The 25,772-nt window shown below is 41.4% G+C and overlaps 2 protein-coding genes across 2 annotated transcripts in view; one reads left to right on the top strand and one right to left on the bottom strand.

Annotated features, from left to right (window-relative positions):
- Positions 1 to 25,772, bottom strand: part of DIABLO (diablo IAP-binding mitochondrial protein) — a 236,982-nt gene that overhangs the window by 147,515 nt on the left and 63,695 nt on the right. The gene's annotated exons all lie outside the window — the stretch shown is intronic.
- MLXIP (MLX interacting protein) overlaps positions 5,200 to 25,772 on the top strand; it is a 31,605-nt gene continuing 11,032 nt past the window's right edge. Inside the window, exons 1-13 of the mRNA XM_032800550.2 lie at positions 5,200 to 5,282; positions 5,681 to 5,766; positions 7,426 to 7,515; positions 7,867 to 7,908; positions 9,271 to 9,442; positions 12,955 to 13,044; positions 13,917 to 14,008; positions 14,870 to 15,533; positions 18,217 to 18,338; positions 19,239 to 19,419; positions 20,199 to 20,323; positions 23,371 to 23,472; positions 24,709 to 24,836. Of these exons, the coding sequence (XP_032656441.2) occupies positions 5,276 to 5,282; positions 5,681 to 5,766; positions 7,426 to 7,515; positions 7,867 to 7,908; positions 9,271 to 9,442; positions 12,955 to 13,044; positions 13,917 to 14,008; positions 14,870 to 15,533; positions 18,217 to 18,338; positions 19,239 to 19,419; positions 20,199 to 20,323; positions 23,371 to 23,472; positions 24,709 to 24,836 (1,901 nt within the window). The 5' untranslated portion in view covers positions 5,200 to 5,275. The remainder of the gene's footprint in view (positions 5,283 to 5,680; positions 5,767 to 7,425; positions 7,516 to 7,866; positions 7,909 to 9,270; positions 9,443 to 12,954; positions 13,045 to 13,916; positions 14,009 to 14,869; positions 15,534 to 18,216; positions 18,339 to 19,238; positions 19,420 to 20,198; positions 20,324 to 23,370; positions 23,473 to 24,708; positions 24,837 to 25,772) is intronic.

Genomic DNA, 25,772 nt, shown 5'->3' with positions numbered 1-25,772 from the left:
TCAGTTTTAGATATGAACAGCATCCCTTCAACACTCTTCTTAGCTTTTTGATGAATATGTACACAGCTTGGGGAAAAAATCCTGTATACTCTCCCTAATAATATTGTGTTAAAGACAAGGTATTAGAGCATAAAAAAATATCACCTCTAGAGATATAGATAAAGCATTTATCTGACTCATAGGCTGGTGATTAGTGATTTTCAGGCCAGTCAGAAACTTGGATTACGAGTAGAATGATTAAATCCTTGCTCCCTCTACATCATTAGTACTTAGTCATGGGAGTGCAACCAGAAATGTAGAAACCAGTGCAAATATCTCCTATTGGATTTTGTGAATATAAAACAAAATCCCTTACAAAGTGGTGAGATCCTTAGAGGAAGAGAACTAATTAAAGGAACACTATCACAGTAAAAAATCTATTTAGGAAGAAAACCTATTTTTTTATCTGTTACTAGTCACCTCTTAGAAAGCTCAAACATTTTAAGAATCTAATATATTTGTCTGCATTTAAAAGATGCTATTTACATTTTGTGTTTCCAGCTTGGACAGTGAACATCTGTTTCCCATGTACTAGCACAAAACTGCAGTATTTGGGGAATACTTAGTTGTCTGGGGGAAAAAAAAATATTAAATTTTTTTTAAAAAAATGGAGATGGTTTTCAGCATTCAGAATTGAGTGAGTTCACTGCTGCAATTATATACCAGTGGTAGCAATAATTATTTGCATGATTATATTTTAATTAGACAACATCACAGGGTCAGATGGAAATTCAATCTTGAGGGCCAAAAAGGGGCCTGTTGTGGCATGGTTTGCTGTTATGTTGGGAGGGCGTATCTAGTGGAGACTCACAAGGGTCAGTCCTGAGCCCAGGAGTAGTCAATATTTTCATTAATGACTTGGATAATGGAGTGGAGAGTATGCTTATAAAATTTGCAGCTGACACCAAGCTGGGAGGGATAGCAAGCACTTGGGAGGACAGCTTTAAAATTCAAAATGACCATGACGAATTGGACATTTGGTCTGAATTCAACAAGATGGAATTCAATAAAGACAAGTGCAAAGTACTTCACTTGGAAAGGAAAAATCAAATGCACAACTACAAAATGGGGAATAACTGTCTCGCTGGTAGTACTGCTGAGAAGGATCTGGGGGTTATAGTGGGTCACAAACTGAGTATGAGTCAACAATGTGATTCTGGGTTATATTAACAGGAGTGTTGTATGTAAGATGCAGGAGGTAATTGTCCCGCTGTACTCGATACTAGTGAGGCCCCAGTTGGAGTACTGTGTCCAATTCTAGGCACAATTTAGGAAAGATGTGGACAAACTGGAGAGAGTACAGAGAACAACAAAAATTATAAAAGTTTTAGAAAATCTTATCTTTGAGGAAAGGTTAAAAAAGAACTGGGCAAGTGTAGTCTTGAGAAAAGAAGACTGAGGAGAGGACCTGATTAGTGTTCCAGGATGTTAAGGGCTGCTATAAAGAGGATGAGGATCAGTTGTTCTCCAGGTTCATTGAAGGTAGGACAAGAAGTAATGGACTTAATCTGTAGTAGGGGTGATTTAGGTTAGATATTAGGAAAAACTTTCTAATTATAAAGGTAGCTAAGCACTGGAATAGTCTTCCAAGGGAGCTCGTGGAATCCTCATTATTGGAAGCTTTTAAAAACAAGTTGGACAAACACGTGTCACGGATGATCTTGGTTTACGTGGTCCTGCCACAGAGCTGCGAGCTGGACTAGATGCCTTCTCAGGGTCCCCTTCCTTCCCTTCACTTCTGTGGTTCTGTGATTTGGTTTTGTTATGTGAACACTTGTTCACTAGAGACTGAATTAAAACCATTGAATTTATTTCACATCAGTAACTCCTGACCTGGGGTGGATTTGATATCTGGTTCAAGAGGTTAAAAGTTCCATACTCCACCATCATCAACTCTCTGAACCACCCAGACCCCTATAGCAAGTTTGCTCTTCTATCGGGGACTAAGAACTACAAAACATTAAGGAGAGATTATGTGTATCTTTCCTGAAATTCTTTTTTAACTCTCATCACCTCAATCAGTACCTGATCAGTTTTCCTTCTAGAAGTGCCATTATCTTCATAGACCCTGGCCACTTGCTGGCCAGTGTGTCAGTCACTGTTCTGGTGACCATTGCAGTAGATCATCCAGGTCTCTTCTCCCATTTTTGGGAACTTTGCTTATTCCCTGTTTGGGAAAAGTTCTCACATGGAATTGAACCAGTGACTGTTGAATTCCTGAACGCCTTTTGGCATCTTCCACTGAAGTTCATGTTTTGACTGTGTAATTGGTAGACAAGTTTATCTGCATTTGTTTATTATATTTATTAGCTTGTGAGACTATTAATGTTCTTGAAAGTTAATAGACCAGCAGGAGCAGAAACTCCTTTTTGTTTTTGTTTTTTTTTTGTTTTTTCAAAATCCAAAGGTCAGTTACAGTCAGGGAACTGCTCTCAAACACTATGTTCTAGGTTGGTGAAACCACTCTCTCCCTTAGTGTTCCAGAACAGAGATGATCAGTTAGGCTGAAATGATCATTAGAGGCCTGATCCGATCGCCCCAGAAGTCAATGGAGCCTTTCCATGTACTTCACTGGGGTTTGGATCAGGTTGTAAATATAGTTGTCATCTTCATGGTGATTCCTGTCCGCTGGATGAAACTGAGATTATCAGACTCATTTCACATATGACCTAATACTGGACTTGAACTCTGATCCCATGGAATGCATTGAAAGAACTAGAAATAATTATTATTATTGTCCTAAAAAGAGGATAAATTTTAATCTTTGGCTGGACTTTAATGCACTATAAAATACCGTAAATAAAATGTAAATTAAATAAATTGGTTAACATTTTCTATCTTAATTCTAGTCTTAAATCACTCTTTGAAGAAGATTTAAACTGGATACAAGAAATACATTATAGTTACACTGGATAGACTGCAAAAATGCCTGTCTCCTTGTGACTTTTTAGTAGAGATATTAGACCTATTTTGGATACAGCTAAGTTAAATAAGAGAGTTCTGCCATTTAGAATTTAGTTTATTAAACTATGCAATCATTGTCTCTTGAAAACGCATGTTACTCTAGAGATTGATATTGGATTGGCATATTTTTCTACTCAGACTTATTTTATAGGCAAAGTCAAGGCTCACAGGAGAGTCATATGTTAGAATAGTGAAGAGAGAGAGAGAAAACTGAGGCAGAAGTAAGAGAAAAAAAGTATGTTTTCATCTGAGATTTGAAAGGAAATGGAGACTTGATGAAGTGATGAGATATGGGGGAAGCTGTTGCACACAGCACACCGCCGCAGAGCAAAGGCTCCAGGACTGGGAGTTGGGCATTCCTGAGTTGTAGTCCCAGCTCTGATAACACACAACAAAAGGGGACAGGAAACACTTAAAAATAGGAGAATGTGTAACTGTAAAACCATGAAAAAATGATGACTTGAAACTGACAAGATCTAAGTGTGTGTAACTTTGTCTGCTCCATCCGTAATATGAGGCTAATACTTCATAGAGGTGTTCTGAGGGTTAGGTAGCTAACGTTTATTAAGTGTTTACAACAGTGCTAAGCATTATCAGTGTCTCTGTTTCTCTATCCTTTCTCATTTCCAAGAAAACTCTTCACATATGAGCTGCTTTTTTTATTGGCACCCTACCTTTGATATTAGTATGGTTGTGTCATAAACAGATAGCTAAGGGTTAATGTTTCTTTCACCTGTAAAGGGTTAACAAAGGGAACCAAACACCTGACCAGAGGACCAATCAGGAAACCGGATTTGTCAAAGCTCAGGGAGGAGAATGTTGGGTCTTGGTCTTTTGTCTGTCTCTGCGGCTATGAGAGGGGATCTTTCTATCTTCAACGCTTTTAATTTTCAGTTTTCAAGTTGTGAGTACAGAAGGAGAAAACAATAGGCGTTTTAAATTGGTGTGTGTTTTTGGTATTTAACATGTGTGTATTGCTGGAAATGTTTTAAATTGGTATTTCTTTTTGAAATAAGGTTGTTTATTCATATTTTTCTTTAAGCAATTGACTCCTGTATTGTCGAACTTGATACAGAAACTAGTTTATGTGTTTCTTTCTTTTTATATAAAGCTGTTCTTTTTTAAGACCTGTTTGAGTTTTTCATCTGGTAGGGGCTAAGGAACGAAGGGAAGGAAATTCCGCCGTTTGTGTTAGTCTACGGAGGGTGGATCTGAACCAGCCTCAGGGGAAGAGGAGAGGGAGAGAGAGATACTTTAATCTCTTGGTGCTTGTGTTTCAAAGACTAAGCTGTATCTTTCCGCGGGGAGCCTGAAGGGGTAAGAGGAGACAAGGGGAGGAGTTATTCCCTTTGTTGTAAGACCGGGCATCTGAGTCTTGGCCAGGAACGTTTGGGGAGACCCGAGGGAGTCAGGCCCTGGAAATGCCTGGGCTGGTGGCAGCGATATCAGATCTAAGCTGGTAATTAAGCTTAAAGGGTTCATGCTAGCTTCTCAGTTTATGAACGCTAAGGTTCCAATCTGAGTAGGAAGCTACGACAGGTTGTCACTAAACTTTTTGCTTTTGTAACTAGATCTAGTTTAACAAATGCAGCACTGCAAAGTTTAAGGGCAACAACTCTGCTGGAGTAGAGTATAGTTAATATGGTCATGTTGTCTTTTGAATGCTGTTTGCCTGGGAGGTGGTCTGGAGCTGCAAGTATGAATGGGTACTGTCTCAGTACAGCTCCTCAACATCCAAGATAGACAAAACCAAAAGCCTGCTAAGTGCCAGGTTTTACACATGATCTTGGGTGTTCTCATTCCCAGAGTTGATGGGAGGTGATGTAGTTGAGTTCAGTGGAACTGTGGTAGGTAAGAGAAGTATGTTTGGGTGAAATGAGTTGTGGTCTCAGTGAAATTCCAGAGTGACAGGTATCCACATCACAAAATACCTCCCCAGAGCTAGTAGCTGCGAGAAAACGGACTAGAAGAGCCGTGAAGACTGTACTTCCGTATCACCTCTAGACCTTTAGGCCAGGACTGAGGTATGTTGTCAGGGTGGTGCATGGAAGAAGTTTGCTCTACCAGTGCCTGAGCTTCATTTCTCCAGAACTGTCAGCCTGGTACTTTTATTAGCCACTGTATTTGCTTTAAAAAAAAGTCACTTTTTTTGTTTGGGTATCTTTATTTCAGTGGGAAGTTGGTTTCACCAAAATGGAAGAATTTTAAAGGCTTAAAACTTCAGTGGAGGGATAAAATTCGTCTCAACAATGCCATCTGGAGGGCATGGTATATGCAGTGTAAGTTGCTTTTATGGTAAATGTGATTGCATACAACCACAAAATGTTTGAATCTGGTCTTGCATCTGGCCATGCATGTAAGGGGCTGAGTGGACAGGAGATGAAACACAAGCCACCTTACGATGGAAAAACCCAAGCAATCTGCTGGTGGTCTAAATCCCTGTAGAGGACAATCCTGAATTTCCACCCTGTGACCAAACCATTCCCATGGTGTTCAAACACTGCGTTGGGGCATCGCACCACTTGAATCCAGGTGCAGTCTGAAATGGCCTATTCCCCAATGGTGTGTTAGAGGGGAATCTGGGAAGACCCTTGTTAAAATCCTGCCTCCAAGGTGGAGAAGGGATTCCTGAATAGCATGCGTGTACCCAACTGTCACATTTACATTTTTGTTTCAGACCTGGAGAAACGCAAGAACCCAGTGTGCCATTTTGTGACTCCACTAGATGGCTCTATTGATGTAGAGGAACATCGGCGGCCTGAAGTATGTAAAACTTGAGCTGTGGATTTGATTATCTCTATATCTCTCCTACCTCCGTTTAGATGTGAAGGCTCTGTAGCACTGACATGCTTTAGTGTCTTCTCCATAGTGACAAATATCAACATGTATACTATATGGCTGCTGTTGAGCCAGATGTTATAAATCTACATGTATTGGAATGATCAAAGTGCAGCCCAAGGGTGACTTACAGCCCCTGGAGTCCTACTATGCAGCCCATAACTACCCTCCAGTTTGACAAATCTAAAGCATGAAGGTGCAGCGTGAAGACCTGTCTTTCCAACACGCAGAGCCTGTTTTACTTTTCCTCTCAAAGAGCCCATTTCTGGAGGTTGCTGAAGTCAGTGGGAGGTGAGGGCAGAGTATCCTGTAGGATCAAGCTGAGAGACTTTATAAAAGATTTTTCAATATTTTTTTTTGATTTTCTTTGCTCATCTGAATACAAACTAGCAAGCAGTTTCTAACCCTGTCATGTAAACTGTAACTGCAACTGGGTGAGGTAGGTCTGTGCATTTTCCTTTTCTTTTATTGTATGCAAACTATTTGCAGCCCTCTGGCTCCTGTCCTAGGAGGCCCCTGACATTGCAAACTGTGGTTCTCTCATGTACTGTGTAACCTTAGATAGGACTCAAAATGCATAAACCCCCATTGAACTTACAGAGCAGGAGCAGCAGCAGAAATAGACTGCAAAAGCATACGTGAAACTGTCCTAGTAGCTGACATTTTTTGAAAGCAAAGTTAGGCTAACCTTTAGGTTGAGACACAATCCAATCAGGCATGGTGGAGTTAAGTCTACCTCATTTCTCGTGAACTTGCCCTGCTGGCATTGGTTTTGCAGTACTTGTGGCATGTTAAAGCCCCACATTCTGATCCCCTTGTTATCATTGGGGTACCACTGCACTGCATATGGCTTGAAGAGTCAAGTTTCTCCCAGAGCGTTGTTACTTAGCTTTTATTATTTTGTGTCATTCCTTCACAGCTTTTGGATGTATGTGTATGTTGATACTGCCTTGCAACTTTCTTTTTTCCCACTCGCTCCAGGGCAGGAGTTTGTTTTTTGTTTTTGTTTCCCAGTGAGTACATTTTATTTCACAGTTGTCATGGTGAAGGGTAAGCCTATAGATTTGGTACCTTGGCTGATGAATTTTCATTATGCTTTTACATGGCTGTGTTAACGTGCATCTTATAAAAGTTATGCTTCAGAAACATTTTTTTTCCCTTTTGTACTACACCTCTACCCCGATATAATGCGGTAAAGCAGCGCTCCAGGGGCTGCACAATCTGGCGGATCAAAGCAAGTTGGATATAACACAGTTTCACCTATAACGCGGTAAAATTTTTTGGCTCCCGAGGACAGCGTTATATCGGGGTAGAGGTGTATATTGTCTTTGCAATTGGTTGCAGGTGATTCAAGTAGTGACATATTGGTACTATTATTGAACATCATCACTTTTATTTTATGTGGGGAAGATTAAATGGATCCTGGATTGGTCTACAGTAGCTGGATTTAAGCACATTGTGTTGGCTGGGTTAGGAGGTCAAACAAAATTAATGTACCTACCTTATAGCATCAGTCTGACTGAAAACTTTGTGTGGCAATTTATTGTTTGTGTATATTTCCTAATGTATTTTGTTTGTTCTCAGGCCATTGCAACAGAAGGGAAATATTGGAAACGAAGAATCGAAATAGTCATCAGGGAATATCACAAGTGGAGAACATACTTCAAGAAAAGGGTCTGTTGGTTTGCATCTGTGAAAGTATTTTGAGGGGATTAATTCCTTTTTGATTTAATAGTTGGACTTCTGATATAACTTTTACGAATGTGCAAAAATGTTGGAAATTCAGTTATACCAGTATAAACATTGGGTCCGCTGATACATAAGACTAAATTGATACACTGGGTCCAGTCCTGCAACCCCTTGTCCTATGAATAGTCTCTACTCATGATTGGTCCGAAAGGGGCTAGAAAATGACTTACATGAGTAAGGACTAATCACATAAGTAGGGAGTTGCAGAAACAGGTCCTTTGGGAAGTACAGGAGCTAATTTTACTTTTTAAAATATTCTTTGTTCTATCTCTGCAGTTACAGAAACACAAAGATGAAGACCTTTCAAGCTTGGTGCGGGTAAGTAATTTTTGTGGAGGCAGTTGCAGCATCTCTGTTTATTGAAGTTGTGATATGTAGCAAAGGTATACAAGCATGACAGCTTGCAGTGATTAAAACCTAAAGCCACGCACTTAGCCTTAATGTTTATTATGAAGAGGGGGCACCCTTTTGCTTAGAATAAATTGTATAATAGAGAGCAGTACAGCTTTCCTGGGCTTAAATCAGATTGGGTGGAAGTCTTAGTCTAGAGTGTGATGACATAAGAAATGAGAGTGAACAGGCCAGCTGGCCCAATCAGGGCCACCTCTTTGCAGCTGGTCACATGACAGCTTGTTATTGAGTTATAACTGGCAGCACAGCCTGCCTTGTGGAATCGGGAAAGGATGTGTGTGCTCCAAGTGGAAAAGTACATAGCAGAACCAAATGAGTCCCTTTTCTGTGCTATTATAGGCAAGTAGTTTGGTAAACTTAAAAAAAAGGGCTAGAGATTGAAATGTATGAAAGCAACTGCGCTTCAAACATCTGGGACAAAAATAGTCATGCGATGGACCCTTCTTTGGGCATAAACTGATCACCAGTAGAGCATTTCAGACCTTCCATAGCTAAATGTAAACCCAGCCTGGATTCATTCTTCATTATATGCCCAGAACAATCCCCGGGTTCACAAACCATTCAGCAAACCTGGCTAAGATTTAGATAAAGCTCAGGATGTCATGGTTCTGGCTGGAAACCTCACCAATTCCAGTTGAGTTTTGTGTGTTTGTTAGGGTTCATTCAAACCCCAAAATCAGCAAAATTCTGGGTGCAAAATCCCACTTATACCCAAAAAAACTAAAAAGCATTGCCAAAGCCACCTTGGTTTTATGCAGTTCTAATCATCAGCTGGAATTGGAAAGATATTTCCCCACAGAATCTAGTGTTGTGCAATGATATATTTCACAGAGGTTTTATGCTAACTTCTGAAACATCTGGTTTGTGACACTGCTGGAGACACGATATTGGACTAGATATACAAAATGGCCTGTGCCGGTACAAGCAGAAATGGGATGCCACACTAGATGAACCATCAGTCTGTTTGGTATATAAAAGAAGCAAGAGTAGATGAACTGTTGGTCTGAGCTGATGTGGTAGAGGGTGGAATACCATACTAGATTGACTGTTACTGTGTTCCTTGTGACTGGAGGCAGGATGCTAACAAGTTCCTTGTGACTGGAGGCAGGATGCTAACAAGTTGGTGTGATGCATTTTGATGACTCCTATAGAATGTTCCTCTTTATTAAAATGTGAAAAATAATGAGCTTTGTCTGTTTGATGCCATAATAACTGCATGTGACTGGCAGCTTCATATAACCAGGCTTATTTTTCTTTCCTCTTTGCCAGGATGATGATGTGGTTCTCTGGCATCAGAGTAGATATGGCAGAGAAACCCCGGTCCCCATGGAGGAAGATTCCTTTCTGGATGCAGACATGCTTATGTCTGAGTTCACAGACACCCTCTTCTCTACACTTTCTTCACATCAGCTGATTGCCTGGCCAAATCCCAGAGAGATAGGTATGTATTTGTTTTTGGCTGTGTTGATTTTGCAGTGAGAAGAGACTTGAAGCTTGTTGCTTCACTTTTCCTTTTCTTCCAGACTTACTTTTTCATTTTTCTAGTTGAGAAGGTGGCTCCATCTTTCTCTTCCAATGCATTTCCCTGGGCTATGTGTACTTTTATCAGTTTAACAGTAGCACCAAACTTAAAAGTTTAAAAAATCATGGTTTAGGGGATCAAAAATCCTATTCAGATATTCAGCCTAAATTTTCTTTCTTTCTTTTTATCTCATCACACCTAATTACTGGTAAACATTCTGGTACTAATAAATCTACCCGTGACATTCACTAGAAAGTATTATTGCTTATGAGGTCATTGTAATTTACCTCAAATCTTCTTTTCCTTTTTTTAATGTAATAATTATTAATTTATATACACCATAAACTTGCAGAATGTCACAGTCCCTATAAATGCCAATCCAAATAAGTGTTGTTCCATCAATATGCCACTCTTGAGAGTCTAGCATCTTAAAAAAATGATCCTCTTTCTTTTCATTAGATGAAGGTTCCTCTTCCTAACAGAACTCAGCTCCAATTCTTGTAGCCAAAACTCAGGGTTGCACTCTGTAGGACCTAATCCCAGAGGGAGTTGTGTGTGCAGAGTGTTTACAGAATCCAGCCCTGAGGTTTATACTCGCTACACAAAAATGAGGAATTTAATTAAACAGAAATTAAAGGGTACTATGCCAAAAATGAAATCTCTGCAAGCTGCATGGAAACTTTTTAAAGACACCATAATAGAGGCTCAACTTAAATGTGTACCCCAAATTAAAAAACATAGTAAGAGAACCAAAAAAGAGCCACCATGGCTAAACGACTAAAGTAAAAGAAGCAGTGAGAGGCAAAAAGGCATCCTTTAAAAAGTGGAAGTTAAATCCTAGTGAGGAAAATAGAAAAATGCATAAACACTGGCAAATGAAGTGTAAAAATACAATTAGGAAGACCAAAAAGAATTTGAGGAACAGTTAGCCAAAGACTCAAAAAGTAATAGCAAATTTTTCTTTAAGTACATCAGAAGCAGGAAGCCTGCTAAACAAACAGTGGGGCCACTGGACGATCAAGGTGCTAATGGAGCACTCAAGGACGATAAGGCCATTGTGGAGAAACTAAAGGAATTCTTTGCATCAGTCTTCACGGGGCTGAGGATATGTGGACGATTCCCAAACCTGAACCATTCTTTTTAGGTGACAGATCTGAGGAGCTGTCCCAGATTGAGGGATCATTAGAGGAGGTTTTGGAACAAACTGATAAATTAAACAGCAGTAAGTCACCAGAACCAGATTGTATTCACTCAAGAGTTCTGAAGGAGCTCAAACGTGAAATTGCAGAACTACTAACTGTAGTCTGTACCCTGTCATTTAAATCAGCTTCTGTTCTAGATGACTGGAGGATAGCTAATGTGATGCCAATTTTTAAAAAGGGCTCCAGAGCTGATCCCAGCAATTACAGGTCTGTAAGCCTGACTTCAGTACCGGGCAAATTGGTTGAAACTATAATAAAGAACAATATTATCAGACATGTAGATGAACATAATTTGTTGAGGAAGAGTCAACATGGTTTTAGTAAAGGGAAATCATGCTTCACCAATCTACTAGAATTCTTTGAGGGGGTCAACAAGCATGTGGACCAAGGGGATCCAGTGGAGATAGTGTACTTAGATTTTCAGAAAGCCTTTGACAAGGTCCCTCACCAAAGTCTCTTACACAAAGTAAGCTGCCACGGGACTAGTCCTATTTCATAAACATATTCATAAATGATCTGGAAAAAGGGGTAAACAGTGAGGGGGCAAAATTTGCAGATGATACAAAATTAGTAAAGATAGTTAAGACCCAGGCAGATTGCGAAGAGCTACAAAAGGATCTCTCAAACTGGGTGACTGGGCAACAAAATAGCAGATGAAATTTAATGTTGCTAAATGCAAAGTAATGCGCATTGGAAAACATAATCCCAACTATACGTATAAAATGATGGGGTCTAAATTAGGTGTTAACACTCAAGAAAGAGATCTTAGAGTCATTATGGATAGTTCTCTGAAAACATCCACTCAGTGTGTAGTGGCAGTCAAAAAAGCTAACAGAATTCTGGGAATAATTAAGAAAGGGATAGATAATAGGATAGAAAATATTGTGTTTCTTCTATATAAATCCATGGTATGCCCACAACTTGAATACTGTGTGCATCTCAAAAAAGATACGTTGGAATTAGAAAAGGGCAACAGAAATGATTAGGGGTATGGAATGGCTTCCATATGAAAAGAGATTAATAAGAATGGGACTTTTCAGCTTGGAAAAGAGATGGCTAAGAGGAGATATGATTGAGGTGTATAAAATCAGGACTGGTGTAGAAAAAATAGATAAGGAAGTGTTGCATACTACTTCTCATAACACAAGAACTAGGGGCCACCAAATGAAATTAATAGGCAGCAGATTTAAAACAAAAGGAAGTATTTCTTCACACAATGCACAGTCAACCTGTGGAACTCCTTTCCAGAAGATGTTGTGAAGGCCAAGACCATAACAGGGTTCAAAAAAGAACTAGATAAATTCATTGTGGATATGTCCATCAATGCCTGTTAGCTGGGATGGGCAGGAATGGTGTCCCTAGCCCAGAGGTGGGCAAACTATGGCCAAGGGGCCGCATCTGGCCCTTCAGACATTTTAATCCAGCCCTCAAGCTCCAGCTGGAGAGTGAGGTCGAGGGTTTGCCCCACTCCATTCATTCCAGGTCTCTGCCCAGCTCCCGAAAGCGGCAGCATGTCCCCCCTCCACCTCCTATGTGTGGGGCAGCCAGGGATCTCCAAAGACTGCCCCTGCCGCTCTCATTGGCTGGCAATCGCGGACGGGGCAGCATGCAGAGCCTCCTGGCTGTGTCTCTGCATAGGAGTCGGAGAGGGGACATCCCACTGCTTCCAGGAGCTGCTTGAGGTGAACACTGCCCGGAGCTTGCATCCCAACCTGCTTCTGCACCCCAACTTCCTGCTCCAACCCAGATCCCCCTTCCGCCTTCTGAACTCTTCGGTCCCAGCCTGGAGCACCCTGCTGCATCCCCAACCCCTCATCTCCAATCCCATCATAGAACCCATACCCCCAGCCGAAGCCCTCACCCTCTCCCGCACACCAACCCCCATTTTGTGAGCATTCATGGCCCGCCATATGATTTCGATACCCAGATGTGGTCCTAGGGCTAAAAAGTTTGCTCACCCCTGCCCAAGCCTCTGTTTGCCAGAAACTAGGAATGAGCAACAGGGGATAGATCACTTGATGATTATGTGTTCTGGTCATTCCCTGGCACCTGGCCATTGTCAAAAGACAGGATACTCGGCTAGATAGACCTTTGATCTGGACCCAGTAGGCCATTTTTATGTTCCAGCAAAGTGCCAGGTTTTGTTTGAGCAACCCATATTCACATTGCAGTAAACTGAAGTGGCAAGTATGTTGCAAAATTAACCTCTCTCTCTTTTGGTTTTTCCAGCACACTTAGGAAATGCTGACATGATTCAGCCAGGACTTATCCCTCTCCAGCCAAATCTAGATTTCATGGATACTTTTGAATCTTTTCAGGGTAAGAATAAGGGGGAAAATGAGTTTACTGTCTTTCTGCTATAGCAGCAATGGATTTTGAACAGAAAAGTTAACTATGCAAACCAACATATTTATCCTCTTTATACAGCATGAAAATGGAGCCAAAGCTCAAAAGTATTTGAAATCTAATTAAAAAAAAAAAAACTGTAGAGAGATCCTCTCACATTTGCGAGACCAGTTCTTTTCCTGACTGGGTTTTGAAATGCACTTGTAAGAGTCCATGTGTCCTAAGATTAGACTTGGAAGAACACAGCTTTCAGAGAACCTGGTTTACAGAGAAGTGGCTTTTGAAACATTACCTATTGATAGTATGGGAGAACATCAGGTGTCAATGGAGGATCTTACAGGAGAACAATTTCTTCCTAATCCTCACACCCCATTGTTCACATATACAGTCTCTATGGTTTCCCCGTTTCTTAATAACGATTTAAGAGCCAAATGCAAGGTCTCATGTTACTGAGACCTCCATTTTTCCTATTTACTCTAAATAAAGTTTAAAACAGAAAATAAGAGTTTAAGTGGGACTCAAGTGGTGCCTGGACCTTGTGCTGGTCCTCTGCCCAGGGCTGAAATTCATTCAAATCCACTCAATTTGCATGGCATTTTACAAGCATAACTGAGAAATAATCCCTTTCCCAAAGAGTTAATAAATCTCATTAAGACAGGCAAACATCTTCATGTTCGTAAATAAGCAGAGTACATTTTGTGGTGACGCAATTTCCTTGTTTTTTAATTATTTATTCATTTACTTGCTAATTCTCAGTGAGTCTCCCATTACTTAGTGCTACGTAGCAGTGTTCTACCATAAGATAGGGAGTAAAACATTTAATATTTGTTTTCACATTCTTTCAGATCTGTTCTCATCCAATCGCTCTGGCAACTTTTTCTCTTCTGTCCCTGCTGCCAGTTCTGCTATGACAGATACCAGCAGCCATGCGTCCCAGGTAAAGAGGTTTTATGTAGTGAAAATTGCCAGAGCTCAAATTTATAAGTACTATACAGATCTTCACGTACTAATATGTAGTATCAGACAAGCTCATGTAAATAGAATTGAATAAACACTTAAAAAACTATGTTAATTAATACAGTACATTTTCCTCTGATTTACCAGTAAAAGAAATTATTACAATAGCCTAAAAGTAAAAATAACTGGTACATCTACTGTACTTGCACTGTTGTGACTTAAATACCTTTGTCTTCCACCATGTCAGGTTCAGAACAGAATTTTCTTTGTACTTTAAAATATTAATTTTTGAGGAACAGCCTTTACGTTCTTTAGAGAGAGTGTTTTGTGCTTCTTCAAATGAAATAATGCTGTCTCTGAATGGAGTTGGGCCTTGCTATAATGAATCGTATGTACTGGATGGCGGGGTGGACTAGCAGGTAGAGCAGGGAATTGGGAGACTTAACTGCTTGGTTCTGTTTCCAGCTGTTTCATTGACTAGCTGTGGGACCTGGGTCCAGTCACTTAACCTCTGTGTACCTCAGTTTTCTTATCTGTAAAACAAGGATATTGGTGACTTCCTCCCTCTGAAGAGCTGTGGCTCTCAACCCCCTGGAAGATCTTTACCTGAAGGGCACTTACAGGAGAGCCAAGGAGAAATGGGCAAAATTAGAGGTAGTTGTAGTTGTTTAGTTCTTGATGTGGAAGGTGTTGGCTTAGCGTAACCAGGAGTGATTCAGATCTAAGCCTCATTCTCCCTTTTCACAACTGAGTGTAAGGAAAGGTTCAGATAAAAGCTTCTGGTGCTGGCCCATCTCAAATGTCAAACATTAATCTATACTATTTTTTTTTCTCCTGACAGTCTTCTGTCCTGCCCTCAGGTTCTTTACCCACCACACTCCCAACAGTGAACCTCAGTGAAGGATTGATTGCCTCACCGGTACCTGCTCCTGTCATTCCTGATGTTGGTGCTAACCAATGCTCCAACATTAGAAGCGAGGGCTCTTTCATTCAGCCATCAGACTTCAATTCCGATTCATCTCTAAGTGGCCAGCAGCCATTTCTTCCGGTGTTCCCAGCTCCAGTGTCTCTGCTGCAGCCCACTGTCCCACCACACCAAGCTGCTTTGCCCACGGTGCCTCTGAATGCCAGCTTGAATTCCCAGCCGTCTGCTTTTACTACTGCAGAAACCCAAAAGTCTGGCCTCTGCAAATCTTCCATTGTTACCCACACGGCTTCTGCCACCCTGACCCACAACCCCTCTGCTACCACCTTCAGCCAGAGCCAGAACCTCGTCCTGGCAACGCAGCAGCCAGGGGGAGGAGTGCCTTGTAACCTGACTCTACAGACTGCTGTTGTACAGGGGCAGCCCCGGCCTCAGTTGCAACCCCACCTGACGTTTGCACTCCCTAAAGCCATTCCCCTGGCGAATGCTGGGACGAGGCCCAAACAGCCACAAAAAATAATGCATGTTCCAAAGCCTGAAACAGTGTCCTTAGTATTAAAAAATGCCTTCATCGCCCCAGGTGAGAGTCACAGAGATTCCTCCTTGTTCTGCCGGGAGGGAGTAACATGAGGGAGGGGCACAGTTGCTTTTGTAAGTGGAAAATAACATTAACAAAAATATGCTAATCTCCAGCACCCTGGGTGTCCTTGGAGGTACCTAGAAGTCTTGATGGTGAGGATATTTATTGTTACTAGCACTGCCTTCTCCGAATCCACTTTCCAAATAAACATTCAGGATGGCAACAAAAAAAGGCATTTCCCACAGCCCTGAATTTTAATCTGGTTATGAGGGAGGCAGGACGGACCATTGGAGTTTGCATAGAACTGGGAATCAGGAGGTCTTGGAATCTGTTCCTGGCTCTGCCATAATTTTTTTGGTTGCCTTTAGCAAGTCGTTTCACCCCTCTTTGCTTCAGTGACTCCCTCTGTAACATGAGGATATTTACCTACCTCAGTTGTATGCTGAGGTACTCAGAACTCTCGGAGCACTAGACAGGTGCAGAGTGTTAATTCAGGTATTGGCCTCTTTTCAAAGGGATATACCTGATTAAATGGACCAAACTGTCTGATCCAGTGGGGCTGTTCCTCTGTTTCTGTGGCCTTGTCTACGCTTGCCATGGCACATAGGGTACCTGAAGCTACACTCCACATTGAAAAGTAGGCTGCGTCCACACTCACTGCAGCACGTGTAGCTACATATGGCAGTAAAAGGCTCTGGCAGTGGGGAGCTGCTGGAGCCTTTCCTCTTTGCCTCCCCCTTGCCAGAGCCTTTCGCTAAAAATAGAAGTGTGGATGTGGGAGGCACTGCTTGGGTGTGCAGAGAACCATGTAGAGTATATACCCAGGCATGTAGGGCACTCTACTCGCCTAAGCTGTACCTCACCATCTACACTGCTATTGCTAACTGGGTGTAACGTGTCTGTGGTCTACACACCATTGTAAGTGTAGACCAACCCCATAAATGTTAATGCTTACGAGCAGGGCTGGTGTAGCAAGGAGGAAGACATTTCAGTGGTAGAGGACCTTAAGAAATAAAGTTTTAGGATTTGTGTGCCTTTGCCTCAAGATGCCTAGCTTGGGGCTCAGAGATTCAGGCAAGCAGTGTCTGTTTTCAGGACCATGTTAATACTCTAAAGGCAGCAGAAGCCACAGACCCCTCAGGATTTGAGCTTGTTTCAGAGGCAGTTTCTGAAATGTCCCTGTGTTGGCCCATTTGCTCTGAATGCAAATGATATGGAGAAATATTATTGGTTCCCGGTCACAAAGATGTAACACACAGATTAAAATCTGATTAGAATCTGACTGGGGGTGTCTACGACATTTGAGCGTTCAGTCGAACCCACCATCTACTGCAGATGTCTGAGAGCAGCAAGCATGAGCCAAATGAGAGAGTGCTGAACTTCTCATCAGGAACAGCTGCCAAGGGGCTACACAGTCTCCACGATAACACAGAACAGACAGCACATTTATTTCTTAGGATTATCATATACTGCCTTCAGGGATGTGCTAAAATGACCTGGCTGAGGACCCAAGTGACTTAAGTCATCCAAAATATGCTATAGCACAGGGGTTCTCAACCTTTTTCTTTCAGAGTCTCTCCCCCCCACCAACCCCACCTGCTATAAAAGCTCCATGGCCTACCTGTGCCATGCAACTGATTTTCTGCATATAAAAGCCAGATCACATGTTAGTGGGTAGCAAGGAGGGCAGTTGCCCAGGGCCCCATGCCACAGGGGCTCTTGCAAAGTTACGTTGCTCACACTTTGGCTTTCTGCCCTGGACCCCAGCGAGTCTAATGCTGGTCCTGCTTGACAGACCCCCCTGAAACCTGCTTTTGGCCCACTAGCGGTCCCCACATCCCTTGTTGAGAACCACTGCTATAGCCAATCCACCAGAAATACACAGCCTGAAGGATTATTGTGAAATGGAAATTACTGAAAAGCAAAAGAGTTTGTGTGTCTGCCTGCCATGGGCATGATGCTGTGGCGGCCCACAAGAAACTCCCATTAACATCCTCAAGTATGCTGCATCCCAAATCCTAGCACAAAGATGTGTCACTTGAAGTAGCTTGATCCATGGTTAATAGCATTAAGACACTACTGAATGTGTTTCTAACCCATTCCTATGTGCACCTAATGAATTAAAAAGCAAGAGGCCATGTGCCGACAACAGCCAAGAAATGCACTACTGACCTAGTGAAATGTATTCTAGACCCTTTCTTAGCAAGAGCATATAGCTGCCTTCGTATGCTGGAGCTAAGGTGTGCCCCTGTGTTACCCATGGAATTTGCACCTCTGGCTGGACAATAAATGGCTTCGTTGTTAATGGGCTCAACATCAATTCTGTCCCAAATTAAGTTGCAAAGTACACCTGTCACATCCTCAAAGTGCACTTACATCAGTTATAAAACCCACTAAATTAAAACACTTGATCCATAGCCAACTCAGAGATCTGTGTGCTATATGGTATCTGAAGCTGTTATAAGCCCTTTTTATATCTTGGAACCACCTAGCAGTGGCAGTTTGTGTTGCAGCTTGATCTTTGAGAGAACTTAGAATAAACATGATTTGACAAAGTTGTACAGAAAATACCTGTTTGGTCCCATTTAGTCCATTCTTCCAATCAACACTAGTTTGTTCCCTGCATAACTTTCTCCAGATCTTTCGTGTCAATAACAATTCTAACTTCAGTTGTATTCTTCAGCTGCCTTTCAGGGACAGTCCAGAGCTGTGATCGTAACCCCAGCACCTTTAAAAAGAGAGGGGATTTTGACTCCGGCCATGTCTCCACCTAGTGTTGTAATTGCACCAGCTGCAATTCCCAGAGTAAGGAAAAGAAAAAAAAAATCTTTGGACTGGAGTTTGCATGTTGTTAGAGCCTTAAAGTGTGGTAATACTTCAAAAAGTGACTAGGTATAGATGTCCCCTCATTACTCAACAGATCTGTTGGTATGCTCAGAGTCATCTGTTAACGTTTGATTTATCTTGCATGTTGTTAGAGCCTTAAAGTGTGGTAATACTTCAAAAAGTGACTAGGTATAGATGTCCCCTCATTACTCAACAGATCTGTTGATATGCTCAGAGTCATCTGTTAACGTTTGATTTATCTACATTGTGTGGCTGTTAGCACTATATAATCTGCACAGCTTCGGGAAGGTAAACTGGTTTCTTCTGTGGCTCACACGTCAACAGAATTCATAACAGACACCAGTTTCGGTGGGTTTTTTGACTCATAGACTCTCAGTCAAGAAAGGACCATCATGATCATCTTGTCTGACTTCCTGCACGTTGCTTGCCACGGAATCTCACCAGTCCATCCCTGTGATAGGCCCATAAGTGATGATGATGAAAGAGCCAGAAAGAATCCAGCTGGACTTTCCACTTGCCAGTTGAGAAGTTTGTCTTGAGTATGCCAGTGTGTTTGTCCAGTATGTTAGAGTGCATGTGAGACAGAAATGTTAAGTGTATCCTGTGTATAATAAGAGGAAATTGCTTTTTCACTGCTACTAACATATTCTAACATTGTACTGAATTATGAAAATGTGTGGGACTCTTGCCAGAAGTCTGACTTTTGTGCCTGATTGTTCATAATATATTAGCACTAGTTTGGGGAGTTTCTGTCATCAGATAGTTATGTACTAATTTAACATTATACACTCCCATTGAAAAACAAGATAATAGACTCCTTTGTATTTTTCTTTCTGTAATATTCCTTGCTGTTTCTAGGCTCCCAGGGTGATGGAATTCCATAGTAACATTCTGGTTGGTCAAGCACAGCAAGTTCCGAGTAACCAGCAAGTGCAGTCCACAGTCTCGCATCTCTTCTCTCCTAGTGCAGTGCAAGATGTGAAAGGAGAGCACATCCCTTCCCACAGTACCTGTTCACAAGTTCCCTCACCTACACCTAGTAAGTTAAAGACCTAAACTCTGACTCTCCCCCATATGCATCCACCTTTAAGGGGATGTAAAACAGATCTTGGCCAGCTGTGGTTATTACATATCTTGGGGAATTCTTTGTAGAAATAGCTTGTGAGCCCCATTCCCTACAGTTTCAGTTGTCTATAATAGTCTTCAGTTCTTGCCCTAAGCTTTTGGTTAGTGTTTCTGTGCACTGTTACGCTGTACTAGTCCACTCCAGAAGCGGTTGCATTTCAGTACTCCATAAAATGCTATAGAGTTTGTCATTTAATATAATAAATATAATTCTAATACTTTGCACCACTTCTACAACACCTTTCATTAGAGAATGGCTAAACATATTCTAGCCTTACACCTTACTAAGGGTTCCCTGCAACAGTAGGAGTCCCTGGCCTCTTCCCTTAGTGCTCTACTTCCATGGGACAGTAAGAAATTATTTAAATATTTTGCTTCTTGCTTTAGGAATTTGGAGGGTCACAGTGCAAATAGGTCACAGTAGGATAGTCAGTTTAGGTCCTAGACACCCTAACGCACATTTGCCTGAAGTGGAGAGAACATGTCACCACAAGGCGTTTAGCCATTGCTTGTGAAATATTTGGATTTCCTAGCCATCTGATCATCCTACTAGAACTTAGATATTACAGCATTGGATGCTCTAGAAGTGCAGTCAGTGGCTAGATTAAATGATCTGGGTAGAAACTGCTGGTCAACCGTTCAGTTTGTTAGAGAGAGCTATTTTTTTAATGATCTGATGTTTCCTTTTTGAAGGCCGAGATTGTCAGAATTCAGGACAGGCCTCTCCCTGCCCATCCGAACAAAGCCCCAGTCCTCAGTCTCCACAGAATAATTGCTCAGGAAAATCCACAACTGACCCTCAGATGGCTGCATTTAAGGTACATGTTCCATCCTTTGAGGTTTTTCTTCCTTATTTGTCTTTGTAGCTTATCGATTTCCTGATTTAGACTGTAGAGACTAGACTGTAAGTCACTTGATAAATGAGGTTGCGTGTGTGGTTGCGGCTTAGCTTGCATTACATTTGTGTTGCTATATTTCACTTTAAACATTTCATTATGGTTCAGGCTTTGTAATGGTACTGATCTTGCCCTGCTCAGCAGTGATTTGTTATCCAACATGCACAAGGGGGCTGTATTTCTGTTTCTCATTCTCAGGCATGACAGTATTTGATACTGTAGTTCATATAACCTTTATGACAGATCTAGGTTTTAACTGGTAGATCTGTTGTTAAACTGGTTTTAGCCTTAGACTTCTAAGCCATTCTAGTTTGTCTGTGCACGTGGTTTTCCATCCAGATTATTGCTGTTCTGTTAGGAGCTCTTCTGGCCGCTCAGTTTTGGAGGCTCCTGATCTTCAGTGCTGTTTGTTGGGGTGATTTCACCTGGCTGAGTCTGGTACTTTCTGATAGTCCCTGGCAATTTCGCTGTTTAGTCTTTTCCCAAAGCCCGAAGAAAGTGCAAGACTGAATACACTGGAGCTCAATGAAGTTTAATGATAATGAAACAGCAGGTCAATTTAGTGGAAACAGAACTCCAGCTGACTTCCTTTCTGTCAAATCTCCTCTCCTTTTACAAACACAGTGATACATATACTACTGGTGGGGTGTTAGCCTTAATGACCTGAGTGAATTCATATTGAGATAATTTTAGAGTTAGACCCTCTGACATTCCCCTCAAAGATTCATTTTGACTTGGTGTCTTCACTCTTCCTGTGCAGAAAGTGGTACTGTTGCTGTGTGCTATTAAAGAGCTGCCATTTTCCCCCGGAGGGGTGGCTGCACTGCACTTGGGGAAGTGTTCCCTACTGTATAAATTGTCTCTATGTAGTGGAGGGTGCTCTTCCACACAAAAAAGTCACCGTAAGTGGAGTTTTACTATAATGGGATAGGGCCAGCCTGGTTTTAAAAAAAAACCAACATCCTCTACAAAGACCTCTCCTTTCCCCTGCTAGAGGCCAGATATTTCCTGGCTGGCCTGTCTCTGCTTCTCTCCTTGCAACAGCTGCAGCGTGAGCTGGAGTTGGGAATTTTTCTCACCTTTCATCGATCCATCCAGGGGACAGTGGCATCTTCTCTTCTCATTCTCATCTGCTCTCCTTAAAATGCAGCATCCAAAAGCTAGCTGGTAGGATAACTGCTGCATTCCGAGAAGATTAGCACAGTGGAATCTGTTGCAGTGAAAGCCCATTGAAATGCACTGAAATCCCTCAGCTGCACAAGGAGTATCAGTATAACCAAGTTCACCGTAAGGCTGTGTTGACACTACGGTTTCTAACCTTGATTTTGTAAATGGTGTTACAGTCACCTTACACAGTTCAGTATCTGGTCAGACAGCCGCTTTTCTGCTGTCACTCTCGTTTTGTGCATCTGTATCTACCATGCTATCTGACACATCAGCAAGGGATAGAATTTCTGGAGGGCAGGCACATGGAATAGCAGGAGCTGAATATACCCTCCAGGATGTCTTTCCACACACAGCTGGAGGGATGGAGGACTGGCCATACCAGTTGCACATGGGTAGGGGTTCCTGTCTACAGAGCAGAAAGAATGCACTGACCCAGGTACAGAAGAGAGCCACTCCCCAGTCTAGCCATGGAATGGCAAAATACTGAGCTGCTATGGTTACTAAGAGAGTCCTAGCCAAGTGTGCAAGAACAAATGTTTTGAGCTATCCATGTGAATAACCTTACAAGCTCCATTCCAACTTGTTGTGTGGATTTACTTTGGAGGAAGAGCCACAACAGAAATGCCAGTTGTTAAATCAGACTGCTGGAAGCCTTGGCTGTATCTCTCACATTAGTTGACCTTCGTAGAATTTTTCCTTGATTATGCAAGAAACACAATGAAAACCACAACAGACCAAAGAAGGCTATCAACTCTGTTTCTTTGTTTAGAAGTAGGCAGCCACTAGATGATATGGTGTCCTTGGGGAAACAAACATACCGTGAATCAAATTTTGTAGCTGTTTTGAAAAAAATATTGGTGACTCTGAGTGCTTTGTATTTTAAATGTTTTAAGTCCCAATGTGTTGGTAAGCAATCAAAGGATCAGTGATTGTTATAGGCTCTTTGACGTTTGCCCACCTTTAGCCTTCCATTCTTTACTCTTTTTGGAATGTCGTTGTTCTCTAAACTAAAAGTGATGGTCTTGCTGAGCAAAACTGCTTAGATTACAATACAGCAGCATGTCCAGTGAGTAGGGCATTGGATTGCGAGTCAGGAAATCTAGGTTTTGTTCTGGAATCTGCCACTGACTCGTTGAGTGGACGCCTACATCACACAACCTTGTTCTTCCTCATTTTTCCCCTCTGTAAAAGGAGGCTGATGACAGTTACCCGTCTTCTGTAAAGCACTATAAAAGTGCTAAATCTGATTAGTCCTTCTTCAGGGTTCTGATGGAAAAAGATGTTTGACAGCTTTAGAAACGTGTGGTAGCACATAAGCCAAACAATTATTTAAAGCGTCCGGACGTGCCAAAGGTTGTATCCCAAATGTTAGGGCCCAGTATGAGGTTTCTTTGACACTCCTAAAGTCCACTGACTTCAGTGGGAGTTTTTGCTGTGCTAGGATTGGTGGGTCTGGCCCATAATTTGCAGGTAATTTTAAAGGTCTAAGTATGTAAAGAGACACTGTCAGAATTTTAGGGGGTATTTTTAAACATGAAACTTAAAACTAATAGAAGTGTTCATAAAACTAAGAAGAAAACCCTATTAAGCCAGTTTTGGTTTGCATTTAATACAGTGGGCACTTCTGAAAGTGCAAGTAATTAATATCACTATGATATTTGCAGCATTAGGAAGGTCTGTAGGTTCCATGGTAATTTTAATTCAGCAAAAGATAAAATTGTATAGATTTAATAGCAAAAATGACCATAGGGCAGTGGTGAAGAAACCAGCATAGACTGAGTTAATTTTGTTTGTTTATGTAGAATCGAAGGATGAAGCATATTTCAGCAGAACAAAAGAGAAGATTTAATATCAAGATTGGTTTTAGCACGCTGAACAGCTTGGTATCAGCTAATTCTAAGTCAGTAAGTTGTCCATGAGTGCTGTGCATTTTTAACCTGAAGAGAAGTTATAGAAACCATCACTCGTTCTGAAAAAGGTTGTTAATAAACCCAAACATCGTGTGTTTCATTGGAGAATGTGAAGTACACATAAAAGTGAAGTTACTTGACGCATCTGTGACATAAGAGTTTAGGTGAGAATTCCCAGGATGGGTGGAAGAGAATCTGTTGCTACTGGCCAGTTAGCTGAGTGCGTGCCAGCTCTTGTTCTCTTAACTTTACCACTGGTACGAGTCTCAGAATTGCAAGGGGTGCTCTTTGAGGATGAGCTTCAGTTTTGGAACCGAGGAGGAAAGAACGGAAACTGGGCAGTGCAGTCCTCTTTCCTCTTGGAGCTTCAGTAACAGACACTTGATCATAGATACAGCATGGTAATGCTTCAAACTTAGTGTATATGGTTCCTTTCCTCAACCATTTCCAGAGTATTTTACATACATTCCTTAATCCTCACAACATCGTTCTGAGGCAAGTCATGTACAAATTTGACAGATAGGTGAACTGTAGCACAGAAAGATTGTGACTTGCTTAAAGGCCAGTGTGGATTGATTTGAGTCAAAGTGAGGGGGGCTAACTGATGCAACATCTTATTTTATTTATTGAAATGATTTTAATGGATTATAATGTATGTAGGCCTTATTTATTTCTGTCCTGTCAAAAGTGCACACAGAGGCAGATCCTAGAATAGAACTCAGTAATGCTGTTTGGCCCCTTTAATAACCACTAGACCACACTCCCATCTGTTTAATGATAATGAGAACACCAAACCCTATAGAATCAAATGTTCTGAATTATCTCCTTAACATACAACTTTTAATAACATGTGAAACCATCAGAGAGGACATCACACCCATCATAAAAAGTCATGAATACTTGTTAAGGGGAAAAGTGATTAACGAACAGTTTAAACATTTCCTTTGAGAAAGTAGTCAAAATCCAATTTGGGAAATAGAGGGCAAGTTGCACACACATGCATCTTTCACTATACCAGTGCTAATAAGAGTCAGGATAAATACCTAACCAGTTAATTGCTCTTCCGTAGCACTTTTCATCTGCCAATCCCAAAGTGCCTTACCAGGGTGGATAAGGAATGTGATTAAGAGGCAGAAATGCTTCTGTAGGTGCTATATTTGGTTTGGGGCAAACTCTGAGGCTGTTTAGTTCAACTCCAGAAAGTCAACTTTGTGTTCGTCTTCGGTACAGATCAGCCATGCAATCACGCTCCAGAAGACTGTGGAATATATCTCTAAATTACAGCAGGAGAGAATGCAGTCACAAGAAGAAACTAGGCGCCTCCGGGAGGAGATCGAGGAGCTAAACGCCACCATCATGTGAGGTTTTGAGGGGAATTGTTACCTTTTTTCCATAATGACCAGAGCATGGGGAGCATTTCTTTGGGTAATAACATTGGGTGTCTGCATCTAATATTAGGTTAAATGGCAGCAGGGCATTGAAGAGGAGAAAAAAAATCAGTGGATCCCAATGAAAAAGCAAAGTCATAATAGGATGGGCATCAGTAGGCTTCTGTGTTGACCTTCAGTGGGCTCTGAGTATTGGTGTATACGGTGGTAACACCAAAAATGGCCCACTTTTGAGAAGTGGTCAGGGGGCATTGTGTTCAAAGCTGTATTGTACTGTTGATCAGAAATCATGTCCCTTAAAGTTGTTTAGGTACAACTGTCCTTTTGTATGTAATCTTTCATTATTGGAAGAAATAACGTCCAGTGAATAGAGCACAGGATTGAGAGTCAGGGTGCAGGGATCTCTTCCTGGCTTTGCGACTGACTTCCCACGTGACCTTGGGCAAGTCATTTTAATAGGCCTGTGCCTCAGTTTCCCCACCTTTACAATGGAAGGTAACTATCATTACCTCATTTTAAAGCATTTTGTGGTCTGTAGTGCTTTTCAGCCACAAACTTGTTAAGTGTTCTGTTATGTAATTAGGGTTTTGAGGAAACAATCAATTATATTTGTAGGAGTTGATAAAACCTATTCAGTTGATTTTAAATTCTTCCTTTAATTTGGGCTGTGTTCTAAAATCATGGGAATTTGAAGAAAATATTAGTGTTTGTTTTTATTCCTTTCTAAGTGGGCCCTGAAAATTACATTGTTAGATGTTTTACTTTTGCTCTTAGCTCTATTATTTGTAATAATAAAAGCTTAGGAGCTTGAAAATTCTCTTTGCTAAATGCATATGGACAAAACTGATAGGAAAACAGTGTTACACAATACACATTAATGAGTCATGAAATGAATGAGGTTTGTCC

The sequence above is a fragment of the Chelonoidis abingdonii genome, chromosome 22, assembly GCF_003597395.2.
Source record: "Chelonoidis abingdonii isolate Lonesome George chromosome 22, CheloAbing_2.0, whole genome shotgun sequence".
NCBI lineage: Eukaryota > Metazoa > Chordata > Testudines > Testudinidae > Chelonoidis > Chelonoidis abingdonii.
This window is presented reverse-complemented; position numbering and strand designations above follow the sequence as displayed.